The 27,427-nt window shown below is 41.1% G+C and overlaps 1 protein-coding gene across 4 annotated transcripts; it reads right to left on the bottom strand.

Annotated features, from left to right (window-relative positions):
- Nucleotides 1-7,793: 7,793 nt before the first annotated feature.
- On the bottom strand, nt 7,794-24,359 carry LOC126970895 (mitochondrial intermembrane space import and assembly protein 40). Of its 4 annotated transcripts, none has more exons than XM_050817047.1 (4): nt 24,246-24,359; nt 11,852-12,084; nt 10,310-10,554; nt 7,794-9,415 (listed from the first exon to the last, which is right to left on the bottom strand). In XM_050817047.1, the coding sequence occupies exons 3-4, from the start codon at nt 10,552-10,554 to the stop codon at nt 9,241-9,243; spliced, it is 420 nt and encodes a 139-aa protein (XP_050673004.1). In that variant the 5' UTR covers nt 11,852-12,084; nt 24,246-24,359; the 3' UTR covers nt 7,794-9,240. The 4 variants fall into 4 exon arrangements, with proteins under 4 accessions (XP_050673004.1, XP_050673003.1, XP_050673001.1 ...); XM_050817046.1 differs by lacking the exon at nt 24,246-24,359 and adding an exon at nt 13,054-13,166; XM_050817044.1 differs by lacking the exon at nt 24,246-24,359 and adding an exon at nt 12,967-13,157.
- Nucleotides 24,360-27,427: the final 3,068 nt, after the last annotated feature.

The raw sequence follows: 27,427 nt of genomic DNA, 5'->3' as shown, positions 1-27,427 counted from the left end.
GCGCGACTTTTTATTAATCAGAAACCCTAACTGCTTGTATCTAATAGCTACACAGCTCTTAAATGCAAATTGCACAAAAACTCAAACTCACAATATTCTACTGTAATATTTAATTGTAAGATTATTGGTATAGGTGAGTCAACAATCAGGCAATCCACTCGCTAAGCAGCGGGCATCTGGACAGAGTTTATGAGAAATAAAACACGAAAAGAATGTGGATGGGAAGGTATAGCCATTATTTGTTATAACATCATATTATGTGAGATATTCATAACCAGTGGGAGGTTCCTTTGCACAGGATACCGGCTAGATTATGGGTACCACAACTGCGCCTATTTCTGCCGTGAAGCAGTAATGTGTAAGCATTACTGTGTTTCGGTCTGAAGAGCGCCATAGCTAGTGAAATTACTGGGCAAATGAGACAACATCTTATGTCTCAAGGTGACAAGCGCAGTTTTAGTAGTGCTCAAAATTTTCCGGGTTTTTCAAGAATCCTGAGCGCATTGCATTGGGCAGGGCGTATCAATAAAAATCAGCTGAACGACCTGTTCGTCTCTTCATAAAAAATAACCGACTTATGTTTTCGAGTAACAAAGTGTTTTTATGAATTGATATTATTGAATGTGTTGTGAACTAGTTCCAACTTGTTTATTTCACTTTTATGTGATATGAATTAAGAAAATCATTCAGAATAAACTATGAACTAATATTAGGCTGCCAGTCCACCAGAGCGGAGCGAGGCAGCGGAGCCGAGAAACGGACTAATGCGGAGTGGAGTTGCGTACTGTGACTGTCCACCGGAGCGGAGCGAGGCTGCGGAGCGGAGTGAGGAAGTAATGCGGAGCGGAGTTGCTGTGTTTTTCAATATGCGGAGCTAGGCAGCAAGTACGCGACGAGTGATTTCGAGCTCCCGGCGTGGGGCGATTGGTTTAATTCTACGCGAAATGTCAGTGATAGCAGACATGCCATCGAAAAAGTTGATACATTATTACCTTACATTGCTTGAGGAAGAAGCGTTGGAGTCAGAAGAAGCCGAAATACTTACCATATACCATTTGAACAATTCTATGAGGAAACATAGATTTTGGTTAAGAAATCATATCAAACATCGTTCAGAACACAGTGAATATTTTACTTTTTTCCAAACAGCTGATGAAGAAACTTTCGAAAATTCTTATAGAGTTTCAAGATGTACTTTTTATGAACTTCACTCCCTGATTGAACCATATATTCGGAAACAAGACACAAATTACAGAAATTCAATTAGTAGCCGTTTCCCCGCTCCGCATCCCCGCACGTTTCCCCGCTCCGCATACCGGTTTTATATGAAATTTTAAACTAGCTCGCAAGTCCCTGTCCACTTAAGAGGAGCGGAGATTTTGTGCAATCCTATTGGTTAATATTTCTCCGTTTCTCGGCTCCGCTGCCTCGCTCCGCTCTGGTGGACTGGCAGCCTTAGTCTGGAACACTTCTATCATGAGGACTCATTTTTAACCTACTTCCAAAATGAGGAGATCCATAAAATTTTTACAGTTTGGCCCAGTAGTTTTCATTGTATGAACATTTACATGAAAATTTTCGTCTACCTGGATGACATGCATAATTGTTTTCTGTGTACGGCTTTTTTTTTGAGTTTTCATTCAAGTTGATTATATATTTTTATTAACTGACACTAAAACGTAATATATAAACTACGTTTAAAAAAACCGACTTGTAAACTGAATAGTATCAAATAACTAAAAATTTAATTTAATACACCTATTATGCAAACCTTTACCTTTAATATTAATAAAATACTATTATTTGTATGTGCTACATATTGATAGCTTTGAAGTCGGTGCAAAGCCAAATGTAATACAGGTACCTACACTCGCCACGCGTGACTTTGAGCGGGATAGCTTCGTCTAGAAAAATATAACCCAAACGGACAGATACGCAAGGCCAGACAACCTAAATAAATACAGTAAGTAAGCTGTTTATAATATTAAGTTTTATTTTGTTTAGGGCTTGGCAGTGACTTAAAACCTTACAATAGGTAGCACATGTAAATAATAGTATATAATTAATATTAAAGGTAAAGGTTTGCATAAGAGGTGTATTAAATTAAATTTTTAAATGTTTGATACTTTTCAGTTTTTAAAGTCGGTTTTTTTAAACGTAGTTTATTTTTTATTATGTTTACTTTGTGTCTTAATTAGCATATTATGATAATGTCATAACTTCCCTGTATGCAGCAACTACCAAGTACAAACCAACCAACTTATTAGGCATTATAGTTATATGATGATTCAGTCTTCCTGTTTGACGTTTTTCTCTTGAACTTGTCCAACAACATCCTCCATAGCTGGTACACAAATTCCAACAGAGTTATCTACCTACATCAATGAACTCTACTTCAGTAGATAAAGCTCGTAAATTTTTGGCAAATTGAGCCAAGTAACTATTGTCCTTCCATCATTTGTATAGTATGTCGTAAAAAGCAATTCTTTTATAAGGCGGCCTTTTCTTTTGGTATATACAGGTATATTTTTCCAAGCGATGTTGTTATTAACGTTTTTACTTATTTTATAAGGAATAAGAAAGAAGGATCACAAGTAAAGACAAAGCCTAAAGTTTGTCAGATGGTGACAGTCAGAGAAACCATATATACCATTCATGGGTTTAGGTGATCCGTGGTAATCCGAAGAAGGTGCCCATCCATGATGCATTCACTGCCAATATCGAATATATTATATATACTCAACGCTATCTCTAACGCTCCTCTACTGTCTGTCTCTTCACAAAATGTCTGAGTAGGGTACTTTTTTTCGACTGGGGTGCTACCTCTGTGCTAGGTTTTTCTTTAGAAAATGCTTGTGACCCGTCTTAAGACAGGATTGTGCATTCAGTGGTAATCGCGTACAAGCCACTCGTAAACCAACGATTTTTGCAATACTACACTTCTATAACAATGTTGCACATAATATTATTTCGACGAGCTCAATGGTAATGATAAAGTTTAGTATCAATTTTGTTAGGATGCTTATTTTAGTATTTACTTCATATTCAGAAAATTTTATTGAACATATTGAATAACAAATTCATGGAAAATCTGGATTATACCTACGTAGGTGATTTATTACATTTGTTCTCATTGTTTTATGTTTAGAGTGGAGACGAGATTCTTGCCACTTCTTTTCATTAAAGCTCAAACTTTTCCGAAGTGGTGGTAAATGTTAAATGAAAAGAAAACTATTCACGTTAATAAGTGTCATTTTCTTTACCTACATGAATAGTGGTTTTGATTCTCACCTCTGGGCAGGCGCTCCCCAGTGCCAACTACCATTTGAACTCATCGAGCGAAGAGCGGCTGGAATCATTAACGATAAAACTCATCTCCGATCGGCTTATTCTTTGGCGTTGCGTAGAGTTGTGAGTCCTCTTTGCAACTTCTACCGCACTTAAAGGGAGTGCTGAGTTGTTCGGATTATTACCAGCAGCCAACTTCCTCCACCGGACATTACGGCAAAATACCGACCGCATCACGTTGACGGTTGACATTCCACAACCGCGCGTTTTGTTAGGGACATTCAAGAATAGACCTTAAAGACCGCCAACGCATCTCTTGCTCCCTGGTGTGCATGGGCGGCTGTCTCCACTCTTCTTGCCCGTTTGCCCCCTTTTATATTAAAAGTCACTTTTTGTATAATTTAATATAAGGTAAGTCATACTAATAACTACCTTGTATCAAAAACCCATATCTATATAAATAAAGGCAAAGCATTATTCTTCGGTTTATAAAGTTTTTAATAAAAGGCTTTTTTTTTATGGAATAGGAGGACAAACGAGCGTACGGGTCACCTGTTGTTAAGTGATCACCGCCGCCCACAATCTCTTGCAACACCAGAGGAATCACAGGAGCGTTGCCAGCCTTTAAGGAAGTTGTACGCGCTTTTTTTAAAAGTACCCATGTCGTATCGTCCTGGAAACACCGCACAAGGAAGCTCATTCCACAGCTTTGTAGTACGTGGAAGAAAGCTCCTTGAAAACCGCACCGTGGAGGACCGCCACACATCCAGATGGTGAGGATGATATCCTAACTTGTGGCGTGTCGTGCGAAGGTGGAATTCGGCGGCAGGAATCCGGTTAAACAGCTCTTAGGAACACTCCCCGTGATAAATGCGGTAGAAGACACAATGAAGCGACGTCTCTACGCAACGCCAAGTGATCCAGCCGTCCACAGAGCTCTGGGACCCCGACAATTCGAGCTGCTCTGCGTTGCACGCGGTCAAATGGATCGCGCTGATACTGGGGTGCACCCAGAGATGACAGCAATACTCCATGTGTGGCCGGACCTGCGCTTTGTAGAGCGCTAGTATGTGGGGCGGCTTGAAGTATTGCCGTGCTCTATTAATGACGCCCAGTTTCTTTGAAGCCAATTTGGCTTTGCCTTCCAGGTGACCACGAAATTGGCAATCGCTCGAGATTTCGAGACCCAGTATTCCGATACTGGGCGAGGCTTTGAGGGAAGTGTTGTCGAAGAGCGGTGATACAACAAATGGGGTTTTTTTAGTGGTAAACGCGCAAACTTGAGTCTTCTGGGTGTTAAATTGGACAAGGTTCAATTTTCCCCATTCCGCGACCTTCTCAAGAGAGGACTCGATAGAAGACACAAGTTTCTCCCGGCACTGGTCGACGATTTCCCGAGAGAGACCTGCATGGCCCGTGTATACGCCATCACCAGTGCTGTCATCCGCATAGCAATGAATGTTGGAGGTGTCCAACATATCATTGATATGCAGAAGAAACAGCGTGGGAGACAGCACACAGCCTTGGGGCACTCCAGCATTCACGGGCTTCGGGTTCGAGCAATATCCGTCGACAACGACCTGTATGCTGCGCCCGGTGAGGAAGCTGGAGGTCCACTTGCACAAGCTCTCGGGAAGCCCAAATGATGGAAGTTTGGAGAGGAGCTCCTCTCCTCTCCTCTCTTTGCCTACTCTCCTTGTGCCATACACGATCAAAGGCCTTCGCTATATCCAGGCTAACTGCCAGGCCTTCCCCCTTGCTTTCAATAGCCGCAGCCCATCTATGTGTTAGGTATACCAGAAGATCACCTGCCGACCGCCCATGGCGAAACCCGTATTGTCGGTCGTTGATCAACTGGTGACCCTCTAGGTATACCAAGAGCTGACGGCCAATTATGCTCTCCATGATTTTGGAGAGCAGGGAGGTAATAGCAATAGGCCTGTAGTTTGCCGGATCCGAACTGTCTCCTTTTTTTGATCGGATGGACAAGGGCGGACTTCAGGCCGGAATAAACGCGTTAGCACCGGCGTCAACTCAGGGGCACACGTTCTAAGCACGATTGGAGAAATGCCATCCGGCCCGCTCGACTTCCTGACGTCCAACGAAAACAGAGCTCGCCTAACAGTTTTCTGTCTGAACTGTACTTCAGACACCGCGGGATGGTCGGCGGTGTTTTTCCGTTGTCGTCAAGAGTCGAGTTGGAGGCGAAAAGAGTGCACAAGAGATCGGCTTTCTCTTTTGCCGTATGGGCCAGTGTGTCATTCCTCATGTGCAACGGCGGCATGCACGGCTGGCTGAAGTTACGAAGAGCAGCTTTCGACAACGACCAGAACTTGCGTGTTCCGGTCGGGTAACTGGAAAGCTGCTCGCCGATTTTGACGAAGTGTTTTGATTGTGCACGGGCGAATTGCCGCTTAAAAAATCTGGAGGCACGGTTGTATTTCCTCTTAAGAACTATGCAGTTCGGATCCTTTGTGCCCAGCGCCGCAACCCAAGCTCGATACGCCTGTTTTTTGCAGTCACATGCTGCTTTAACTGACGCATCGAACCAGGGCTGTGATCTGCCACCGATGGGTACTACAGAGTTTGGTATAAAAATATCCATACCCTGTAGTATCACATCGGCTACTGCAACGGCGCAGGCACTAGGATCATCCGAAGGGAAACAAGCCCTGCCCCAAGGGTAGGATGCAAAAAAAGGACGCATCCTATCTCAATCTGCTGACTTGTAGTGCCATACGCGGCGGGTCGCTGGTGGTCTGCGACGTTGGCGTCGGATAGGCACTACACTCCTGACCAGGCAATGGTCGGACGTTCCGAGAGGGGCGTCGACAAAGACCTGGTAACCATCGGGATGTGTAGTCAGCAGAAGATCCAATAAGGACGGCATGTGGCTATCCACATCCGGGAGCCGCGTTGGCGACTCAACCAATAGGGACAGACCATACGCCAATGCAAAATTATGCACAGATCGCCCTGCGTAGTCTGTGGTACGTGATCCAAGCCATTCGGCATTGTGCCCGTTGAAATCACCCAAGACTACGATTTCAGCGGAGGGGATCTGTGCAAGCACGTCGTCAATTGCCGCTTAAACGCAGCCCATGAGATGATCGGTTTCTGCGTTACCACTATGGGACCTGTAGACACACGCATAGATGCGGACGTGGTCCTCTAAATCTACGCGGAGCCAGAGAGTGGACAGGTCCCTACCCTCAAAATTGTCGAGACGGCGACAGCAGATATCCTCCCTAACGTACATACATACCCCGGCATGAGGCAAAAAATTGTGCTCAATTTTGTACCCGGGGTACGTTAAATATGACGTATCGCTAGGTCGAGATATCTGCGTCTCCGTAAGGAAATACAAGGCCGGCTGCGCCGTCTCAAGGTGGTGGTGGACGGCGTTTAAGTTGGAGTGAATTCCCCTGATGTTACAAAAGTCCACATTAAGCGTGGAGCGGGGTGCCGTGGTGCTACTGCCTCGTTTGTCCTCGGTCATGCGCGGTACTGTGCCCTCCCCAGAATACGAGGGGCAGCCCGAGCGCGAATGCTCGGGGAGGGATTCTCCGGCTCTACAGGATTACCCCAGGAGGGTACCGGACCCTCCTGGGGTAATTTATCTTTATATACCGCTCTCATATTTTTTTGTTGGGGGAAGGGGAGAGGGGGGGGATTGGCCTCCGGTCCTCGACACTAACCTATGCGAAACATAGCGGCACTAGGCCGCTACTTCACGCCGGTATTAAATAACCCGGACGAGTCTGGCCCGAATGTGCTGACGTCAAAAGACGGCAGCGTGACTCTCCCACTTCTAAAAACGCCCTTAATCGCCTCTTACGACACCCATGGGCCTGGGACTCCCCTATTCTTTTTACGCCCCGGGAAAAGTACAGGGTAAAAGGCTAATTTAATACACCTCTTCTGCAAACATAACACCTTTAATATTATTAAATTACTTGTATGTGCTACCTATTGATAGTCCTAAGTCAGTGCTAAGCCAAATGTAATAGACCTACACTCGTTTCGCGTGACTTTGAGCGGGATAGCGTCGTCTCTGAACAAAACAACACAAGTGGGCAGACGTCGTTGAAAATAACAGTAAATAAGCTGTTTATTATATTAAGTTTTACTTTTTTAGGGCTTGACACCGACTTTAAACTGATCAATAGGTAGCGCATACAAATTACCTACCTAATTAATATTTAGATTTATTTATTCAGATGTGTATTAAGTACCTTTTTAGTTTTTCAAAGTCGGTTTTTTTTATTCATAATAATTTCAGATAATATTGAGCGAATTATATTGTGTCCTTGATTGGTTCGTAAACAATATAATATTTTAGTAATTTAAGTTAATTTTATTAATAATTTAGATTGTATTTTTTTTCTTCGGTATATTTATGTTATGTTCGATATATATATATATTATGTGTTTAGGTATAATCTACCCGTTTGTTGTTTACCAAAGTAAATCTAGAAGGGATAGTGATGTGTAAATGAAACATGTTTGACTATAAAGTTCTAACTATTTTAAACATTAACTACTTTTATTTAATATGCTCACACCAGCCAAGGGAGCTTACAACTTCTGTAAGGTATTTAGAAATTCGAAACATCGGGGCCATTTCCATATTTTTTCTACTATACATTTTTCAGGTAGTGAGAAACTCCTCTCCCGAGAGCACTCCTCCTCCCCCGCGAGTAGGTACAAACAAATCTAAACTGCGCTTTATTAGTAAAATAATCTTAAATAAGGAAAAGGTTTTACAATAGCAAAAGTGAAAGGAAATTAGTGTAATATTTGGTCAGATTGTCGTTATGTTTTGGACTCGTATAACAAAAAATCAATATCTGAAACAACTAAATAATAAACATTATATAATTCTAATATATATTGATTACACCTAGATAACAAACGTTTACGCCAAATCCACATAATATTCTATGTAAGACGGCGAACCCACGCGTATTTTGTGATATATCAGTTGTCAAACGTAATAGCCCAAACACTTGTTCGGATTTGGTCCGGCTAAACCATTGGAAGCGGTCTTTATTCGATGGTATGTCACATTGCCCATCGGACAAAATTATAATTATTACCGTACTGAGTATGACTCCAAACCAATTATTGCAGGCCAGTCCACGCCCACCGGACCGTCCGATAGTCCGTCCGTTCCAAATCCGACCATGTGTTTACGCTGTAAGACAACATTCAATAGTAATCATTCCAAAAGGATGTCACACGACGGTGTGGAAATGTCCTCGACACTTAGTATTATTACATCTCAATATAATATTTATCGAATTGGCTATGTACACCCACTGCAGCAACCGATATGTCGCGGCAAGTGGCCACAGGAGATGCACAGAATGTACTCTAAACTTGAAATTAGTTACGTTAAATTAAATGTTCCTACAATCCCGTATATATCCACTTGTATAACAGCATATGCGAAAATATAATATAGATTGTTTCCAATGTAAGTCGAACTAACCCACCAGCCATTGCTCAACACGCATTCTTAGTTAAGTCCCACTATACCAGCACACTCCTAAGTGGCATTTGAGCATAAGGTGACATTTAAAGAGTTTGAAGGATAGATCTCACTACTGTCAAGTCATGTTCACAATCACAATGATAAATACTGCAACACACTACTTATATATTACAATTCCATATAAAACAACTCAAATTTACTATAATGTCATATATAAATGCGGAGATGAGCCGCTACTTTTGGCAGTGACTTGAATAGATTGGAAATAAATCCATCAGGATGTTCTTCGAAAGCACATAGGGGTCATTATGCAGATCAATTAGCTCCGGTTAATGACAGGCCTTTTTAGAGTAGTGGGGGTGGTGGGAACTATGTTATTACTTGTCTGGTAGTAAATTGTTTTAAAACAGTCAATAACAGAACACAGCATACACGACAACAATGTAACGGCTCTCCTACTGCTTGGTTGGCGCCGGAGCAGGTTCGGACGCGCTCGCCGCGACTGACTCATCAACGGCGGCAGCCAACTCGTCTTCATCGTCCTTGCCATACAGTTCTGGGTACTGAGCCATACAATCCTGCATCACGCTGAACTTCTCATAGCAGTCGCTGCCTTTGGGCTCCGCCTCGCTGTAACAATCATTGTAATTGTTAATATACCACATGAAGGATGGCGGCTAGTTTATGGGTATCATAACGTCGCCTATTTCTGCTGTGAAGAGAATGTAAGCATTATTGTGTTTCGGTCTGAAGCACGCCGTAGCAACGAAATTACAGGGCAAATGAGATCTTATTATTAAGGTTACAATAACATTGATAACTTTCTTAATGATTCCACAGATTGTGGATAATGGAACGACCACCCTCAGGCTATTAAATAATACGTTTAATTGTACAATATTATTTTGTAAACATATATTTGATGAAAACAAAAGCTCACTGAGTTTGTTGCACCCATTTTTCTCAGGTCTGAGGCATTCTTTTTGCAATGGGTGGTAGTTTTTGACTTTCAATAAGTGAAGTCACATTCTATTTTGAATAAAAATATTTGAATTATTCTTTTTTTCGAATTTAGCCATACACGTACAAAATTCAAGTGTACTCTACACGGTTACGTTATCTCTAGACCTGACGTTGATTACGTCAAATCGTCACTTTGTACGGTGTGCAAAACAAGCATCACTAGGATATTATTATTAATAAATGAACAACGATTTATTTTCTCAGAATATATTCTCAGAATAGATTAATGTAAAGGTGTTCTGTTGTGATTATTATAATGATGAAAATCGATGCAAGAATACGAGTTAACTAAAAAAAGATTTTCTTATTCTGCCAGAAGTTACAGAACTATTAACAACAATTGTAAAAACGTACTGACGCAACAGGACGAGCGCGAGGGGCTGAAAGGGGAACAGGAGGGGGCTTCACGTTCCTGCGAGGACCAGAGGGGGCTTCACGTTCCTGCGAAGACCAGAGGTAATGTGTCCGTGTAGTATAGTGGATACACAATATATGCGGTACCTGTAGTGAAAGCAGGAGAAGGCATCACGGAACTGCAGACCACAGGGCCCCGTTGCCATGCCGCCCAGACAAGGGCAGCCCCAGTTAATGGAGCCGTCAGGCAGCACCAGGCCCGGCGCAGGTTCCGGCGGCGGCAGCGACACCTTACTGGGCGACGATAGCTGCTCGCGCGACGCGACCACTACGCGGTGCTGGGCCTCCGACCCTCCCACACCCGCACCAGTCAGTTCCGCGTGCGACGACATCTGCCACAATCACAAAAAAAAATATGGCAGCGAAAGACAATGAGCATTATGGGTCACCATACTCTCTTGTAACACTACAGGAATCACAAGAGCGTTGCTGACCACAACACAGGTTCGTGGTGGGCGAAGATCGAACCGTGGGCTCCACGGTGAGAGTCAAAGCCTAAACATATTATTTGCGCCACCGACACTTATAAGCGTATATGTTAAACTATGTTAAAGTGATCAAACAGCAACTATTCCGCATCAGTTTGATGAAAAAAAAAGAATCACGAAAATCTGATCATAAATCGTAAGCGTAATTAGTGTCCATACATAAAAAAAACACCAATTGAATTGAAGAACCTCTGGTTTTTAAAGTCGGTTATAAATTAAATTATCGATCTGAATAATAATTCCCAGTACAAACCCTACACATATATATTTTTTATAATGATTTTGTGGTGACCACAACACAACAAAATCATTATTATAGGTGTGAGGCCACCTTGGATTTCAATGATTATCAGCAAACATAATCTCAAAGTGGCAAGTGACATAACACAACACTCTGGCAATACTTGAGTTTAAATCTCATAAAATTTCTAACTGTAATCAATTAATTAGGCACATATAACAAAAAGTTGTATAAAACAGATATGGCTGTTATACAACCATAAACTGACAATGGAACTCTCCAGCAGTGCAAACCATCTGAAGAGGGGCAACATTCTCGATGTTCCAGTTATTTGTCTGTGCAAAAGATTAGTATACTGTATATATCCAAATATACATACCTGATAGACTCAGTATTATATAACTACTAAATAAAATTTGGAAAAACTCAATACCCTCCCTAATCGTAATATAATAAGAACGAAATATATAAGTTTGTTGGTTGAATTATGATATAGATTTACAACAGGTATTGATGGAAAATTACCTTAGCGGTACAAACCTTGGGAATAGAACCATCATCCATTTAATCACAAGATTTACACTGTGTTTTACTTAACCTAGAATATTTATATTGAAATAAAATTTAGACTCCCTCAACTAACTTGTCTGTTTGCCTATTGTTGGTAAAGGCCTCCAATTTCCACCATAAATGTCTAACCCCTGCATTTCAAGTCCATGTTCTACCTGCCACAGTTCTTATTTCATCCACCCATCTTTGGAAAGGTCTTCCCCTTTTCCTTTGTATGTGACCTTTGTACCAATGTGTATTTTGCCTGTCCCCTAATTGTGTGCCCACCCCACTTCAAATTAAGGTTCTTAATAGTGATAGATACATCTTTAGTTTTAATCTATAGATTACCTTATATTAAAGCTTGTAGAGACGGAGCTTCAGCACACACTCGTATAGGCCTAGCAGATAGAGAAATAGCTGCTCTAAATTTCCTCAGTGTGCTGGAGTGAACACGCACTAAAACTCTACAATCTTCTGCCTTCAGGATATCCACATGAGGTACCCCACACTCGCCAAATAATTCACGCCCAACTTCTAGAAATGTTTTTTGTGCATATAAATCAGGTCTATCTGCTTTGCATCTGAAAAAATAATTTTATTTTGAGAAACGAGACAGAATTTTATATTGAGCAGAACACTTATGTATTAAATAATGTAGCATATTGAATTTTTTATATAAAAGAGAGCAACTGGGCAATCCCAAGGCCAAGAGACCAGTTCCACAAAGTGGCTTTGTGAGGCCAGAACTTTCTTGTACAATGTATGGTTGTAGAATGTCAGATATCAACATCTTGCTAATAGATGTTTGCATTTTGACCTAATCAACCCGAACATCTCCACTGAGCGCTGGTCTTGATAAATGTGGTAGAAGATGAAATTATAACCCACAACTCTACGTAACCCCATAGCATCAAGTGGATTGGAGATGACTGTATTAGTTGATGATTTGAGCTACTCAATCATGTATGAGTTCAAGAGAGAAAAAGAAGCTGGTACTAGGGAGTGCCCACCCAAATGTGACAACAGTACACTAAGTGAGGCCAAATTTGCAACTTACTTAGTATGAATTATTTAACACACAGCTATCTTTAATCATAATCTTTGGTACTTTTAACACAATCTATTTGCTACTGAGTTCTACTTAAATATTTTTTATTTTCTTATATTTTTATAATACTAGATAATTTAAAAAAAATAATATTGAATAAATTTTAAGCCATTCTAAGATATATGTGGGTGAATAATAGTTACATTTAAAAAGAGGTTATAAGAGAACATGGAACACAAACCTATTTTAATAAATAAGCCATTTCACCAATGTATTAACAATAACGATAAAAGACAAAGACAGCCGAGTAAATACAAGCATAAATATAGGTAGTGAAAACCTATATCATTAAGCATATAACATTTTCAATTGAATTTTTCGGCGATGTAAAAATATTATGCAATTTCAAACTTACAAGTCCAATTCAAGCTCCAGATAAAAATATTGACAACTCATGAGTACCAAGGTAAGAACATTCCTCAAAAATAAACAAACATCACACCTTTGAATAATTTTCGGTAAATTAATAATTTATTTTTACTAAATAATAAACAAAGATTATAGCAGGGGTGGGACAGACGCCTTCAAGTGACGTTTTCAGAAGACTGTAGTGCCATCTCTTAGTTGGCCCGAAAATGAAAGCTTTGTCAGCTGTACGCGCAATTTCAACATTTATTATAATAAAAATTGCAATTCCTACATTAAAAAGTAGAGTTAGTTATTTAATTACGTCACAACATTAAAAATGAATTTTATAATGTCGAGCTTATATATAGTTATTTTCGGGGCCAATCTCCATATGGCGCTAGTTTTCAAATAGACAGCTCATAATGCGGCTCATTAAACTTAGCCCCGCAAAAAAAAAAAATTTCTATTTTTGAATTTTCAATATCGCATATCGTTAGTTCGTAGTTTGTTCTTAATTGTTCGCTATAAATAATTGTTTGTTCTTTTGTTGTTTATTTAAAAACACGCCTACTATTTGGTTCTGGCACTCGCCGGCCGCTGCCGCGGCACGCTACGCTCGGGTCGTGCGTTGTTTTAACTGTTCTAACATAACCTAACCTAACCAATTTTAATGAATTGTAAATTTAAAAAAAAAAAAATCGAGAACAAACAAATGTTTATAGAGAACAATCAAGAACAAATGGCGAACTAACGATGTAATAAAAAATAAATAAAAAAATTAAAAAATCTGGGGGCTAACTTTCTTGAGCTTCATAATGCGTAGAGAGGCAGGGGGGTGCAAGTTACGTACATTGGCACATGAAAAAAATTTGCATTGAAAGTACTGCCACCTTCTATTGAAGGTGGCAGTGGTGCAAATTGCAGCGTACCTAATAAGGTACGCTGCAATTTCACCACGATGGCGATAATTTAACATACATGATAGATGGATAGATGGAGCTAGTGATAGCAAAAAACTCACTTAACTTACTTATTCAAGACTTGACTATGGTGTTGTAATAATTTAATGGCTCTCCTTGGAGTCCCCGCATACATCAGCGAACAACAGTATGGTGTTATTAGCTTCCCTACTCACCTCTGGAAATCTGACGACACCTCTGTACGAATACCTCAAGCTGTCTGGGCCTGTGCTCGAGTTCTTCGAATACCAGCAGAGTATTGGCCAACCGCTGACCATGCAGGAATGCACGAAAATACTCCATTCGCAAGGCCCAAGAATGCCTATTGCGCCTGAGCCCGCGACCAGAGCATCACGCCGGCCACGCCCCTCACCGAGCCCGGAGGCAGTGGAATCGAGTAAGAGGCATTGTGTAAAACCTCCTCCGATTGCGATCCTATCCGAGAGCCAGCAGCAGGGGTACGCCGCAACACCAAGGGCACAGAGATACCCCTGCACATTCCGCAGCCAACGTAGCATCGACGTAGAAGCTACGGCTACGCTTACGCCTGCTGTCCCGGTGACATACGCTGCCGTCGTCACCACACCGCCGGCGTCTTCAAGTGCGGTGAGCCCACAGCAACCGTCGACAGCCGGGTCAACAGATACCACCACATTGACCACCGCCGGCCAGCCTCAGCCGGCAAAATGATTCCCGCCGCTCATTTGTGAGATCCTCCCAAACTGGGTGCACCACTTCCGTGCACTGAAAGAAAAGTTGGGAAGGGCTCCTAACGCCCGCCCCTTTGGGGAAGGGTACAGATTCACCCCGGCAGATGAAAATGAATACAGAACCATCCAAAGATACCTAAGCGAACTGGAGAAAAGTAGTAGGATCTCTTGGTTCAGCTATTCGCTGCCGGCGGAGAAAAGCGCGAAGTTCGCAATACGAGGGCTACCTGCGACAACTGAGCCCAATGAAATTGAAGAGGAGTTACGCGGGCTCGGCTTTGAGCCCGAATATGTGAGGAAGATACGGGCCAGACAAGGGCGTCCGGGCTGTATCTTCTTCGCAATAATGAAGAGGACGCCCAATCTTACGCCCGGCATATTTGAGATTAACGAGCTACTGTGTATGCCTGGTGTAAAATTCGAAGCCTGGAGATCAAAGAGGGGGCCGGCACAATGCCACAGGTGCCAGCAATTCCGTCATTCATCGCATGGGTGTCACAGACCACTGGCCTGCGTGCGTTGCGGTGGGGAACACACAGCGAAGGACTGCCCCCGCTTACTCTCGGAACCCGCAACCTGTGCAAATTGCGGGGGTCCTCACCCCGCAAACAATTCTCGATGCCCTGTTTTCAAGGAAGAATTAAGAAATAAGAAAGCAGGGCCAATCGCCAAGACTGGCAAAAAGGCCAAGCACCCCCAGCCAGCCCGGGAGCCAGCTCCAGCGGTGGAGCAGCCTAAGGAGGCAACAAGCCTTATGGCCCCGGCAAACGAGGCGATACCCAGGCGCCAAGCACCACCCACGGTTGCTGGGGCCAAAAAGAAAAAGAAGAAGAAGGCCAAAAAGAAGGAAAAGAGGAGCCTAAATGAGAAGCCGGCAAATGAAGAGGCCAGGTTCGGGATAAGGCCTCAAACTACGGCTGCAAAGAAGCCAATGAAGGGCAAGAAAGACCTAATGATCAAGGCCGCTATGGAGATCTTCCAAACGGTCATTCTTGCCCTTCAAAAGGAAGATGATGTGGCTTCAGTCATCCTCAGCGGGATGACTGACAACTCGCTGAGAATTATTCATTGGAATATTAGAGGCATTAAGAAGAAGCTGCCATTGCTGAAGAACCTCCTTCGAGACCAGAACATAGACATCGCCCTCATCAGCGAAACACTGATGTCGAGGGCGGACACACTTCGGGTCTCAGGCTTCATCACTTACCGCAAGGATGAAGTCGGCGAGCGTGGTCCGTACAGGGGGTTGGTCGTGCTCGTCAGGAGGGGGTTGCTTCACCAACCGCTCCCGATGGTGGACCTGAATAGTCTACAAGCCCTCGGTGTTGAGCTCCAGATCAGCGGCCAGGACTTGCGCATTTTCGCCATTTACAGGCCGGCAAACCGAAGGCTCGTCCCCGGAGACGTGCGGCAGTTACTAAACTCCCCGAAAGCAACTCTCGCCGCCGGGGACTGGAACTGCAAGCACCCTGCCTGGAATGCCAGAATGGCCAACACCGCGGGCAGAACACTTTTTAACGACTCCTTACAACACGGATACGAGGTCCACGGCCCGGATGTTCCAACCCACTACCCGGACAACCATGAATACCTTCCGGATGTGATTGATTTCACTGTCCTCAAGAACTTGGACTGCCAGCTGACTCAGGAAACTATTATCGATGAGCTTCTGTCAGACCACCTTCCAGTCCTTCTTACCATAACCGCCACCGCAACGCGAGCACCATCACGACCATCACGCCGGGTCACTGACTGGAAGGTGTTCACGGAAGAGTTGGCAGCCAACACTCCATCCCGGAAGTTAGAGACAGCTGCCGACGTCGAAGCCCTCGCCGTGGACCTCACGGGGAGTATCCAGGTCGCTGGCCACCGCGACAAAGGAGACCGAGTCCAGAAAGCTGCCGGAGTTGCCCGCAAGACTGCGGAAACTCATCCTCGAGAAACGAGCTTTACGCCGCAGATGGCAGGTGACCAGATGCCCAACACTTAAGACTCGTCTTAATAGGCTGGGCAGCCTAGTCAAGAAAAAGCTCGAAGAGGATGCCGCCGAGAGCTGGGAGGAAACGATTGGCGAGGCCGCAGATGATGTATCAGTTCTTCATCGTCTGTGCCGCCAAATCACAAATCTAGCGCCCCCAGCTCGCCCGCTGCGTCATTCCGACGGAGCCTTGAGATACGCAGCGGCAGAGCGTGCCGACATCTTCGCCGAACACCTTGAACGCCAGTTCCAGCCGAATCCAACTGACCACGTATCGTACGTGACAGCACTTGAGAGAGAGATCGCCGAATATCTAGAACGGCCGGTAGAGGCACTAGAAGATGCGGTGTTCTTCTCCCCAACTAAAGTGAGAAGTTGCATCCTTCGGACGAGGCCCAAAAAAAGCCCCGGGCGCGGATGGTATCACAAATACTACATAGAGCTTAAGGAAGAACAGTTTGGATTCCGCGCTGAACACAGCACCACGCTCCAGCTGTCCAGGGTAATGCACACCCTCACCGCTTCTCTCAACAAAAGAGAGAAAGCTGTGGCAGTATTCCTGGACATGGAGAAGGCGTTCGACTGTGTTTGGCATACTGGACTCGTGCACAAGTTAGCTGCAACCTCGACACCTCCCCGCCTGGCGAGGATAGTCGCCAACTTCCTTGAAAACCGTCGGTTTCGAGTAAGGGTAGACGATGCCATTTCAGCTTCCAAGATTATCTCTGCTGGCGTACCGCAGGGGAGCTGTCTGTCTCCCCTGCTGTACGCAAAATACACAAATGACATCCCGCTCGAACCGTCGGCGACTCTGGCGCTGTATGCAGATGACGCGGCGTATATTACATCGTCACTCAACCTAACGCACGCCGCCGTGAAGATGCAGCGCCAGCTGGACACCCTGCCAGAATGGCTCAAGAAGTGGCGGCTATCGGTGAACGTTGGCAAAACCCAGGCGCTCGCGACTGGGAGTGTGCACACTGGCCAGCATAGGTTGCAGCTAAACGGACAGGACATTTCGTGGTCCCCGACGGTAAAGTACCTCGGGGTCACCATCGACCGCCAGCTCAACATGAACGAGCACGTCACGAAGACCATCGCGTCGACAAACGTCGCGATGGCCTTACTTCGTCCAGTGCTCTCCTCAAGCCTCCCTCTGAGGGTGAAGGTCTTGGTGTACAAGACCCACCTACGCAGCCGACTCACGTACGCCGCGCCTGCCTGGTACGCGCTCGTGAATCTAACTAACCGGAAAAGGTTGCAAACCGTGCAGAGCAAGATCCTCCGCCGCATCACGGGCGCACCATGGTACGTGAGGAACCAAACAATCCAGAGGGACCTAAGAGTCGAGGGCTTGGACGACTTCACTCGTCGTCTCGCCGTCAACATGTTCGCGCGTGCCGACTCGTCCGATCTCCATCATCTGCGAGATCTGGCCCCCTGGCACGCGCGGCCACCTGACAGCCGCCGCTACCCGCGTGATCTCGTGCGGGACGAGGATGAAGAGTGACGTGTTTGCGTGCGGCTCGGCTGATCGCCCTCCCTCTTCTTCGGGGCTGATCGTCAAGGCCCGCGCAAACCGGCAACCGCGGAACAGGCGCTCCCTCAGCTCCAAAAAGATGACCACAAAGGGGGGCATCCGCTCCCCCAACATATATACCATAAATTAAAGAAGACGACCGCAGAGAGCAACGACTCTCACCCCCAATGACCCGCCCGTTTCAACATGTGGCGAGTGATCCTTGCTGCAGGGGACGAAAAGTCCTGATCAGCATTCCCCCACCGCGACAATGTGGGTGCGGCGAGAGAAGACCACGAAGAATGGCTCTCCTTATTTATAGGTGACTGCTGAACTTAATAATCGAATAATAATTTCCACCCACACAAAGCAAACATTAATATACATTCAATACGGTCTACTACAATAGTAAAAACTATAAACATAATTAGCGCCATCTAGCGACGGTACGCTAAGAGCGTAAACATAACGCAGCGCCATCTCTTGGCCTGGGTACACTGATTTTACAAAAGAAAAACATGAGTTGCACATCTATCTCTGGTGTATAGTGTATTATCTATTTCTATGGAGAGGGCTCTCTTTTCCCTATATATTATTATAATCTATGGATTATAGTTCAAACTACTCTCTAGTCTCTAACGAGTGACGTAGCTCTATAGAAAAATTGGTAAACATAGCCACAGGTTACTTTTACTCTCGAGCATAGTACTACACAACATAAGTACCTACATACAGAGTAAATGTCAGTTTTTATTTGTTTTGCCATTTTTATAAAAAGTACCTACAGTTTTTATGTGCCCTCGTGGTATTTGAACTTTTAAATAAATAGGTTTGTTAAGAGAAAGAGCTTTATAAGCTGAGTATATACTATACTATACTTTCTGAGGTTAACAATGAATGTGTAAAATTAATTATTTTGAAAGCTTGCGCTTGTATAGCGCAAAAAGGTATAAGGAAGCATCTATACCTATAATAATCTTGCATGAGAGCTTTTCAGTTTTTCTATAAATATTTAATTGAATTATACAATTAATTTGAAATCATTTTGAGACAAAAGATACTGATTTTTTGTTTTTGAATTATTGGTGCTATGTCTATTCTGTAAAGGTGCTTTTTCACAAACCGTGAGGCTTTTTGGTCAAACCGCTCGCTGAACGTTTAGGGCACGATTTACGGCGTGGATAGCACTTTGAGAAAAAAAATCAAATTGTGACAAACGATCGCCACCAGCAGTGACGTTGTGGCATTTGTACACTAATCAAAAGGTAGAACGGTTTAGAGAAGATTATAATTTTCGAAACTATACGGTATGTTTTATTAGTATTTCATTTACCGTCATGATGCTAAGAATGGCCACAAAACCAAAAATTCGCCGTTTGATGTTTTTGATTGACAGAACTATCGTTAAAAACAAGGTGACATTAGTAGTAGCGCGTAGACCAACTAACAACAGGGTTCATGAGGAACTACACGTTACGCAGACGAGGTACCTACGCTTCAACGCGTGACCGCTCTCTGACTGATCTAACCTTTATAAGTCAAATTGAAAACGGCGTTTATGAATAGTGTTTAATTTGTAAAGTTTGTAGTTGTTGTTATTATTATTTAATATAGAAGTAGCTTTTATATTTTATTTCATGAATATACTAAATTAAAGAATACTTAAAGGTACCTCACTATTATTTTTTCGACAACTTCGAGTAGCTTCCAGCCCAACCTCTTCCAGGTTCTGAGAGTTGAGGCACGTTTCTTTGTTCAGGAATGGTTTATAAAATTCTACGATGTTTACAATCCGCCCGCCCCGCAACCCGCTCGCACGTGTCTAGGTAAACAGACCAAATTGAATATTGTTTCATTTTACTTTTTACTTGCAACCTTATTCCGTTCCTTATAGAGTGTAAAGTCATTCCCAAACCTAATTGCGAGCATATTGTGTTTGTTAGAACCTTAACTCGAATTCGTGTCCGACTTGTTTAGGTTAGGGACGTGGAACTTGCCTTCGAGGCAACTCAATGTACAATAATCTAATATTGTGAGACGTTCGCGATGAATTACGAGTACACGAGATACATTGCTGCCTCAATATTGCACCCAAATAAGGTTCTCCTTATTTGGGTGCAATATTGAGGCAATATTGCAATATTACAGATGTTTGAAGAACACGAAGACACAACAGCCAGAGACGTGAAAAATTTTTTTTTAGGTACTTGCACTAGGCTGCCATACGGTTTTACCCGTAAATAGTTAATTGTTAAATAAACATTATTACAGTTAGAATTTTGTTAGGCGGTGTAAAAAATGTGTCATTATGTGATGAATGAAATGTGATTTATATTGTGACACCCAAAAAAAAACTAGTGGGTAACTTTTAACATATTATTATACTCCTTGAACTTGATAACAATGAAGATATTATTATGTGACCAGCTCCTTTGCACAGGATGCCGTCTAGATTATGGGTACCACAACGGCGCCTATTTCTGCCGTGAAGCAGTAATGTGTAAGCATTACTGTGTTTCGGTCTGAAGGGCGCCGTAGCTAGTGAAATTACTGGGCAAATGAGACTTAACATCTTATGGCTCAAGGTGACGAGCGCAGTTGTAGTGCTGCTCAGAATTTTTGGGGTTTTTCAAGAATCCTGAGCGGCACTGCATTTAATGAGCAGGACGCATCAATTACCATCAGCTGACCGTCCTGCTCGTCTCGTCTGTTATTTTCATAAAAAAAAAAAGTTTCCTGTAAGTTTTGATCTGAAGTTCGACTATGATAAGAAGTGTGTATGTACCTTTTTAATAATGATTTTTTTAATAAATATTAAATTTGTTTTTTAGTTCACAACAATAAATGCATTTTTTAAGAATGAAAAACATTCCGACATGTATGTCAAATATACATATTTCTTCTATTTATGTATTTGAATAATTTGTATACATATTTCTCCCTTGTCTTGTAATTTTCGATAATTAATAATATTAAAGTAGCACAGGGTTCTTTATAAATACAGTTCTGGGTAAATACATTACTGGCTAACATATAAAATTTATGTAGTTAAGGTTGAGCCAGGTAGGGAATTTCCAATCTGGAATCCATTTGGTAGCAATAACCTAAAAAACATTGGGCCTTAAGATTGAAATGGCCGTCACCATTTATGATCTTGTTTGTATTCAATAAAACCTCATTGGTGAATACCCGTTTCAGAGTGACATTTGTGACAACCACTGATTGCATTTTAATGTCTTTAACAGGTAAAGATAGAGGAGACATCGTAAGTCAGACTTATTTTTATACAATTTCCGGCGTATCACTAGCAATGTTAGAGAGAGGAATCAACCAATTAATAACTTTAACTTGAAGAATGAACACCGAGAAAGACCAACCACTAAGGCAAATAATTATGATTTGAATAAGATGGAAGAAGCCGTTTCACATCAAACTACAAAGGACTGAGAGGCATGTTTTGGTGCCATAAATATAATAAATCGTAAAAATAAAAATAATTGATAAATGAACGCCTATGATTTAACTAAACTGCTAAGAGAAGCACGCGATGAAACTTGCCTTAACATGTAGAACCAGCACATCACTGGCATGCGGATATTGGAAGAAATCACGGCGTGTAATAAAAAGTGGATTCTATACGATAAAGATAATCACAAGCGGGCAACGCAATAGCTTCAAGTCAGTTTAACTTTGGAAAAGTGATGGTAGCTATTTAGTGAACACTTAGGTTCCTCAGGTCATGCAATAACAGCAGACATTGTTCTAAACTTTGAACAACGATTATTTCCTTTTAAAATTCGCCCAGCAAAGTGGGCGGCTATTATTAATAATATAAATGTTAATAAAACTCATAATATTATATTTAGAGCGGGTAGACGGCCCGCAATGTTTGCTGTTTTGTGCGTTAGAGTCGCAGGGTCGATTGTCGTGTGTCGAGTGCGGGGTGTCTTCGGGCCTGACGGACGTATTAGTCTAAGAGCCCGTAAACCTCAGACCTTCGTTATTTAATAAAAGTCGAAAGTTTGTCCGTACATGCTCCTGACATTGGGAATAACGATGGACCATTATGAAGTTTGGATTACCGTGGCAGGTAAACGGTACTAAAGGTGTCTTAAATATCAATCTAAATTCATCAAATAATATTGTGTGATTTTCTGGTATAGCGTTCAGAATATTATTAAAAAACACGTCATTTATTGCCAGACAGTTATTATCGCGGCAACCCCTTGCCAGAACCCTTAAGGTTCATGATATGATAATTATTCTACTTACGTTATAGTATTAAAGCTGATTTTTATAAATAATTTAAAAAAATCAACTCTTGTAATAATTAGACCATGTTTCTTTCCTCTTTAGCCAGACATTTTTGATTTGTGTTTGGAACATGCCCCGATAAACTTTCAGCTTTAATAAAACAACGAAAATCTGGGGTTCACAGGCTCTTGCTCTATTAGTGTTTGATGTAGACGTAGTTGTTCGTTCAGCTGTGGGCCCCGCGACGTACGAGCAGTGAGCACATGAGTAACTAGGTAGTATGAGTGTGTGTCGTAGTTATAATGATGAAATATTTATCTTGAATGTACGGTTCAAGACCTTTGAGAACCCTCAAATCGTATGATACGACGAAAAATTATGGCCTTACAAAATCCGACATCGAAGTTTTTTTATTCATCAATTAATGAGGACTATAATTGAAAAATTTAACTAATTTATTTATGAATTAGCTACTGCGCTTAACACTGTCGTGTGCAAGCTATAAATTAGCAAAAATACTATGCCTGCATCTAGCATTATAATAATATTATGTAGCCTATAGAATATGATGTTGTCCCGACCTCTTTTTAATTAAATTATAATATAATACTTTTTTGTTTCGGTATTGTTTGAACATTACACAGCAAGTTTTGGTACTTTTAAATTAATTGCCTTAGAAAAAAAAACGGTTTTTTAGCGACTAGAAGTTTAGTCAAGATCTAACTGGCCTTAGAGAACAGCGCCGAGCGGCACAACCTCCAGTTTGACGTCGAGCTGACATGCGTTTGTGAATACGAATCTTAACAGCGGTAAGCTCGAAGTCGAATACAAGGCTAGCTCGACGTCGAGCTCGCCGTCGAGTACAGCAGCTACGAATGGTTACATTCGAAAATTGCAATAGCAGATTCCAGTCAATTCCAATACAGTATCTGATATCCTATCCATCATTTATATTTATTTTCTACATTTATTACGTGATCTGTATACTTTTTACAGTCTTCTGGAGTAACATCTGTAAAACAGTCTTTTATTAACGATTCTATTTTTGCGTTATGCACTCCTAAATTTCAATTAGCTATTTTTCTTTGAAATTCAATAGTAGTGAGGTCACAGTGATAAGGCGGTAATTTTATACTCTTAAAACAAATCAATTAATATATTATATTTATTTTCTCTCACAATAAAAACTTACAATACCCAATTTATTAAAATCTATATTGATACATTGTTATAATTGTGAGACCGGCGCTTGAATTAGGTAATAAATACCTGTACTACAAGTCACCGGGCCCTCAAACCACATGGTTAAAATGATGGAGAGAATACACAAAAAATAAATATATTATAATGAAAATTAATTAGACACAAATCTTAATTAGATACAGAAATTAATTGGTGTTAGTGTAAATGATGGTTATGTGAAGGTGTGTGTGTGTGTTTGTGTATGTGTGTGTGTGTGTGTGCGTGTATGTAGTGACTTGGTGTATGTGTTGTAGAAAATTATTACCTTATAATATTAAGTAAATTTTCAGTCTCAGTGTAGTCCAAGTGTTTCAGCCATTCAAATAGAAGTTTTTTACTTTTTTGATAGTTTACTGTGTGTAATTTTAACTCTTTATTTATCTTATTAAACAAAAAGCTACCTAAATAACACGGGATCTATTGATGAAAAGTATGGTCATGAAGTGACAACTGATGATGCTTCATAATATAAAGGTGCTGGTTTATTCCCTTTAACAAGGCATAGTTCAGCTTTAGTAAATGCATGCATGCATTCATCAAAATGCATTATCCATTACTATGACTATAGGTAAATTAACATAAATAAAATAAATTCCAAGTATCAAATTGTTTTGAGTTACGTACCTGCAATTGAAATGATGTTATCGAAAACATGTCATTTTTCTTCGTGTTTGGTTTGCATTACTTTTAGTGTTGTCAGATTCAGAATTCATAAACATTCGACTGTCACGACTCGCTGGCCAGATTCTACCTACATACTACTAAATATATAATACACAAAAATACCTACAGTACAGAATACAGATACATCAATTTGTGAGTCGAGCGACAACTTAGCAACTTGACGTCAATCAACTCACAAATTTCGATTGCGCATGCTAATTTGTAGCGCACGTGTGAAATAGATTCACAGAAGTTTAGTTTATATTTTATTGGACAGAAAGTAGATATTGGTCTGGATGTCTGAGCGGGTACTCCCATACATGGTGGGTGAAGTGTACGAGTGAGAATTGCGGAGAAACACGACATATCACTCTGGCGTGTTGACGGTGCTAAAACGAATACGGTGTGGGGGACGGGGGTAGAGGTAAGTAAGGGGCATCACACACTATAATATAACTCAACTCTTGACATAGATGGCCTCAGCGGTGCAATTCACGTAATTTCAAAATCATTGATCTTAAGTTCCGATCCTATCCACTATTTTACCAGTGGGAGGCTCCTTTGCACAGCATGCCGGCTAGATTAAGGGTAACACAACGGCGCCTTTTTCAGCCGTGAAGCAGTAATGTGTAAATATTATTGTGTTTCGGTCTGAAGGACGCCGTAGCTAGAGAAATTACTGGACAAATGAGACTTAACATCTCATCTCAAGGTGACGAGCGCAATTGTAGTGCCGCTCAGAATTTTTGGGTTTTTCAATAATTCTGAGCGGCGGGTCGTATCAATTAACATCTGCTCAACGCCCTGCTCGTTTCGTCCCTTATTTTCATAAAAAAAACATTTTGCTCTAGATTTGTATTCTCCTATCATTTTCCTAGAACGTTAACTGAATCCGAGCCGCGCATCAATGGCATTTTAACGACAATCTGGGTCGAAATTACCATCATAGTTCTACCAAACCAAAAATAATTCTACTACGTTTAAAAGGGTTATTTATCCTCTATTATCTTATGTTTTAAGTTGTAAACTCAACCAATCGTCAAAATTTTGCAGAAAACTCAACTCCCAACAAATGACGTTCGATCCTATTACGAGAATACGCATCATACGATTTCCCTAAATCAGAACTTACTTCACAAATGAAACTGAACCATCAATTTGTGTTTCAAGAATACGAAATTTATCTTTTTTTGACAAAAGAGTTCGCTTCGATTCTATTCTCGTTTTGTTACGAGAATAGGGCTAAGGTCTGTAAGTGACCGGGTTGTAGACGTCACAGCGAAGTACAAGGACTAGATTTTTGTTTACCAGCTCCGGAAGAAACCGGTATTTTCTCGACCACTCTTGTTAAGATCGAGAAATGAGTTAAAATGAACTTCGTCAGAGTCAAATAAGTCAAAGTCAAATTAACTTTATTAAAATAGACTTAAACTAAGCGCTTTTGAATTCTCATTATAAATATTTAATTAAAATTACTGAATGAAACGTACAAGAGACTCGACGGCCATTATCTTAAATACCAATGAGTATTTAACAATAGCTGTAATATATTCACATAACAAATTTGTAAGGTTCCGCATCGAATAATAACATTAACAATAATAAACCGTATAAATAATTATCGTATATTCCATGCATCGACCTTTAGAGATTAAAAGTAAAAAAAGTCAGTTTTTATTTGCATAAACATGTTAGATTGATGTTACAAAAATATTATAAAGTACATGTTTGCCACATTTATAACGTGCAAATTTTACAAAATACATTTCGAAATCATTACTTACAATAATTTAATAAAAGATTAGTAGCAGCATTATTTATTAATATTAAATGACTTAAAAAAAATGTCAATTTTGTAATTGAAAATATTCGTCTAATATTAATTAAAAAGGTATATTTTCAATTTAGATGAGAAATTCCTATTTGACGATACGTCTCTTATAATCTTTGGGATGTGATTATAGATTTTTATGCACATACAAAAACAGTTTCTCTGAAATAATGTAGTTCTACAGCAAGGTACTTGTAGTTTGGTGGGAAAAGAGAAGTGTTTTCATGATTACTGAATTCGATAATTTTTTTTCGAACAAACATACAGCACTCAAATATGTATAATTTAACAATTGTTAGTAGGTTATAATTTTTAAATACGGGTCTGCAGCTTTCAAGGGGTCCTTATCCCGCTGAATTCATTGTTTGTGTAAGGATGCTTCGTGAACATTATGGTCGTGATTACTGTCATAATTAGTAATCGCATCAAACGTAATAAACTTGTTCTGTTTTATTATTGAACGCAATGTAAAGTAACTTCAAGTTTAAAATCACTTCACCCTGTCATGTTATTCTGTATTGGCAAAGGTAAAACAAGAAAAAAGTTTTAAATGTGGAATAACTTTACTTCGCGATTATTAATAAAACAGGTTAGGTTTATCCCCTAAAATAAACCGAACCCTTGGGACTGAGCTGCTGGGCTGTTACATGTCTGTCTTAGTTTGATAAATGTCATTATAGTTATTTAAATATTAATATTGTTTCTGTTTTTTAATCAATTTTAATAATCATTATCATGAGTTATGTAATTTGAAACAAAATTGTAAGTAGAGGCATTTAGTAAGTATTGCATAATATGTAGATGAACTTGAATTGTTTTGTTATTCGGTAGATTTCTCGTGGCAGGTATCGTCATGCTCGCTTAAATGCCTCTGCTTGTGGTGGCGACGTGGGGCGGGTCGTTCCCTTCCCTAAAATATGGTCGAGGGAGGCGATGGCTGGTCCATGCGTCATGCTCGTGAACGGGTGCTACTCGTGGGGGCTGGATGATCTTGTTACCGCGAGGTCTGCTTGATGTGTTTTTTATTATTATTATTTCCTTTAAAGTTAAAGTTATTATATATTTTATTTTATGAAATGCTCACATAATGCCTCTATTTATTTACGGTATGTGTGGATTGATGCATCTACTATACTCAATAACTCTTGTGTTTATAAGTATTAATTTACTTTTTTTCTTTTTTGACTTACTCATGTAAGCCTTTCAGTTTTTGACTTTTGAGTATTTTTGTTGCGTCACTTTGCATATATTGTAATTGAAATGATTTGTAAAACAACTAAAATGTAAATCTTGACTTAAAAGAGTGGCAATG

This window comes from Leptidea sinapis, chromosome 22 (genome assembly GCF_905404315.1).
Source record: "Leptidea sinapis chromosome 22, ilLepSina1.1, whole genome shotgun sequence".
In the NCBI taxonomy this organism is placed as follows: Eukaryota; Metazoa; Arthropoda; class Insecta; order Lepidoptera; family Pieridae; genus Leptidea; species Leptidea sinapis.
This window is presented reverse-complemented; position numbering and strand designations above follow the sequence as displayed.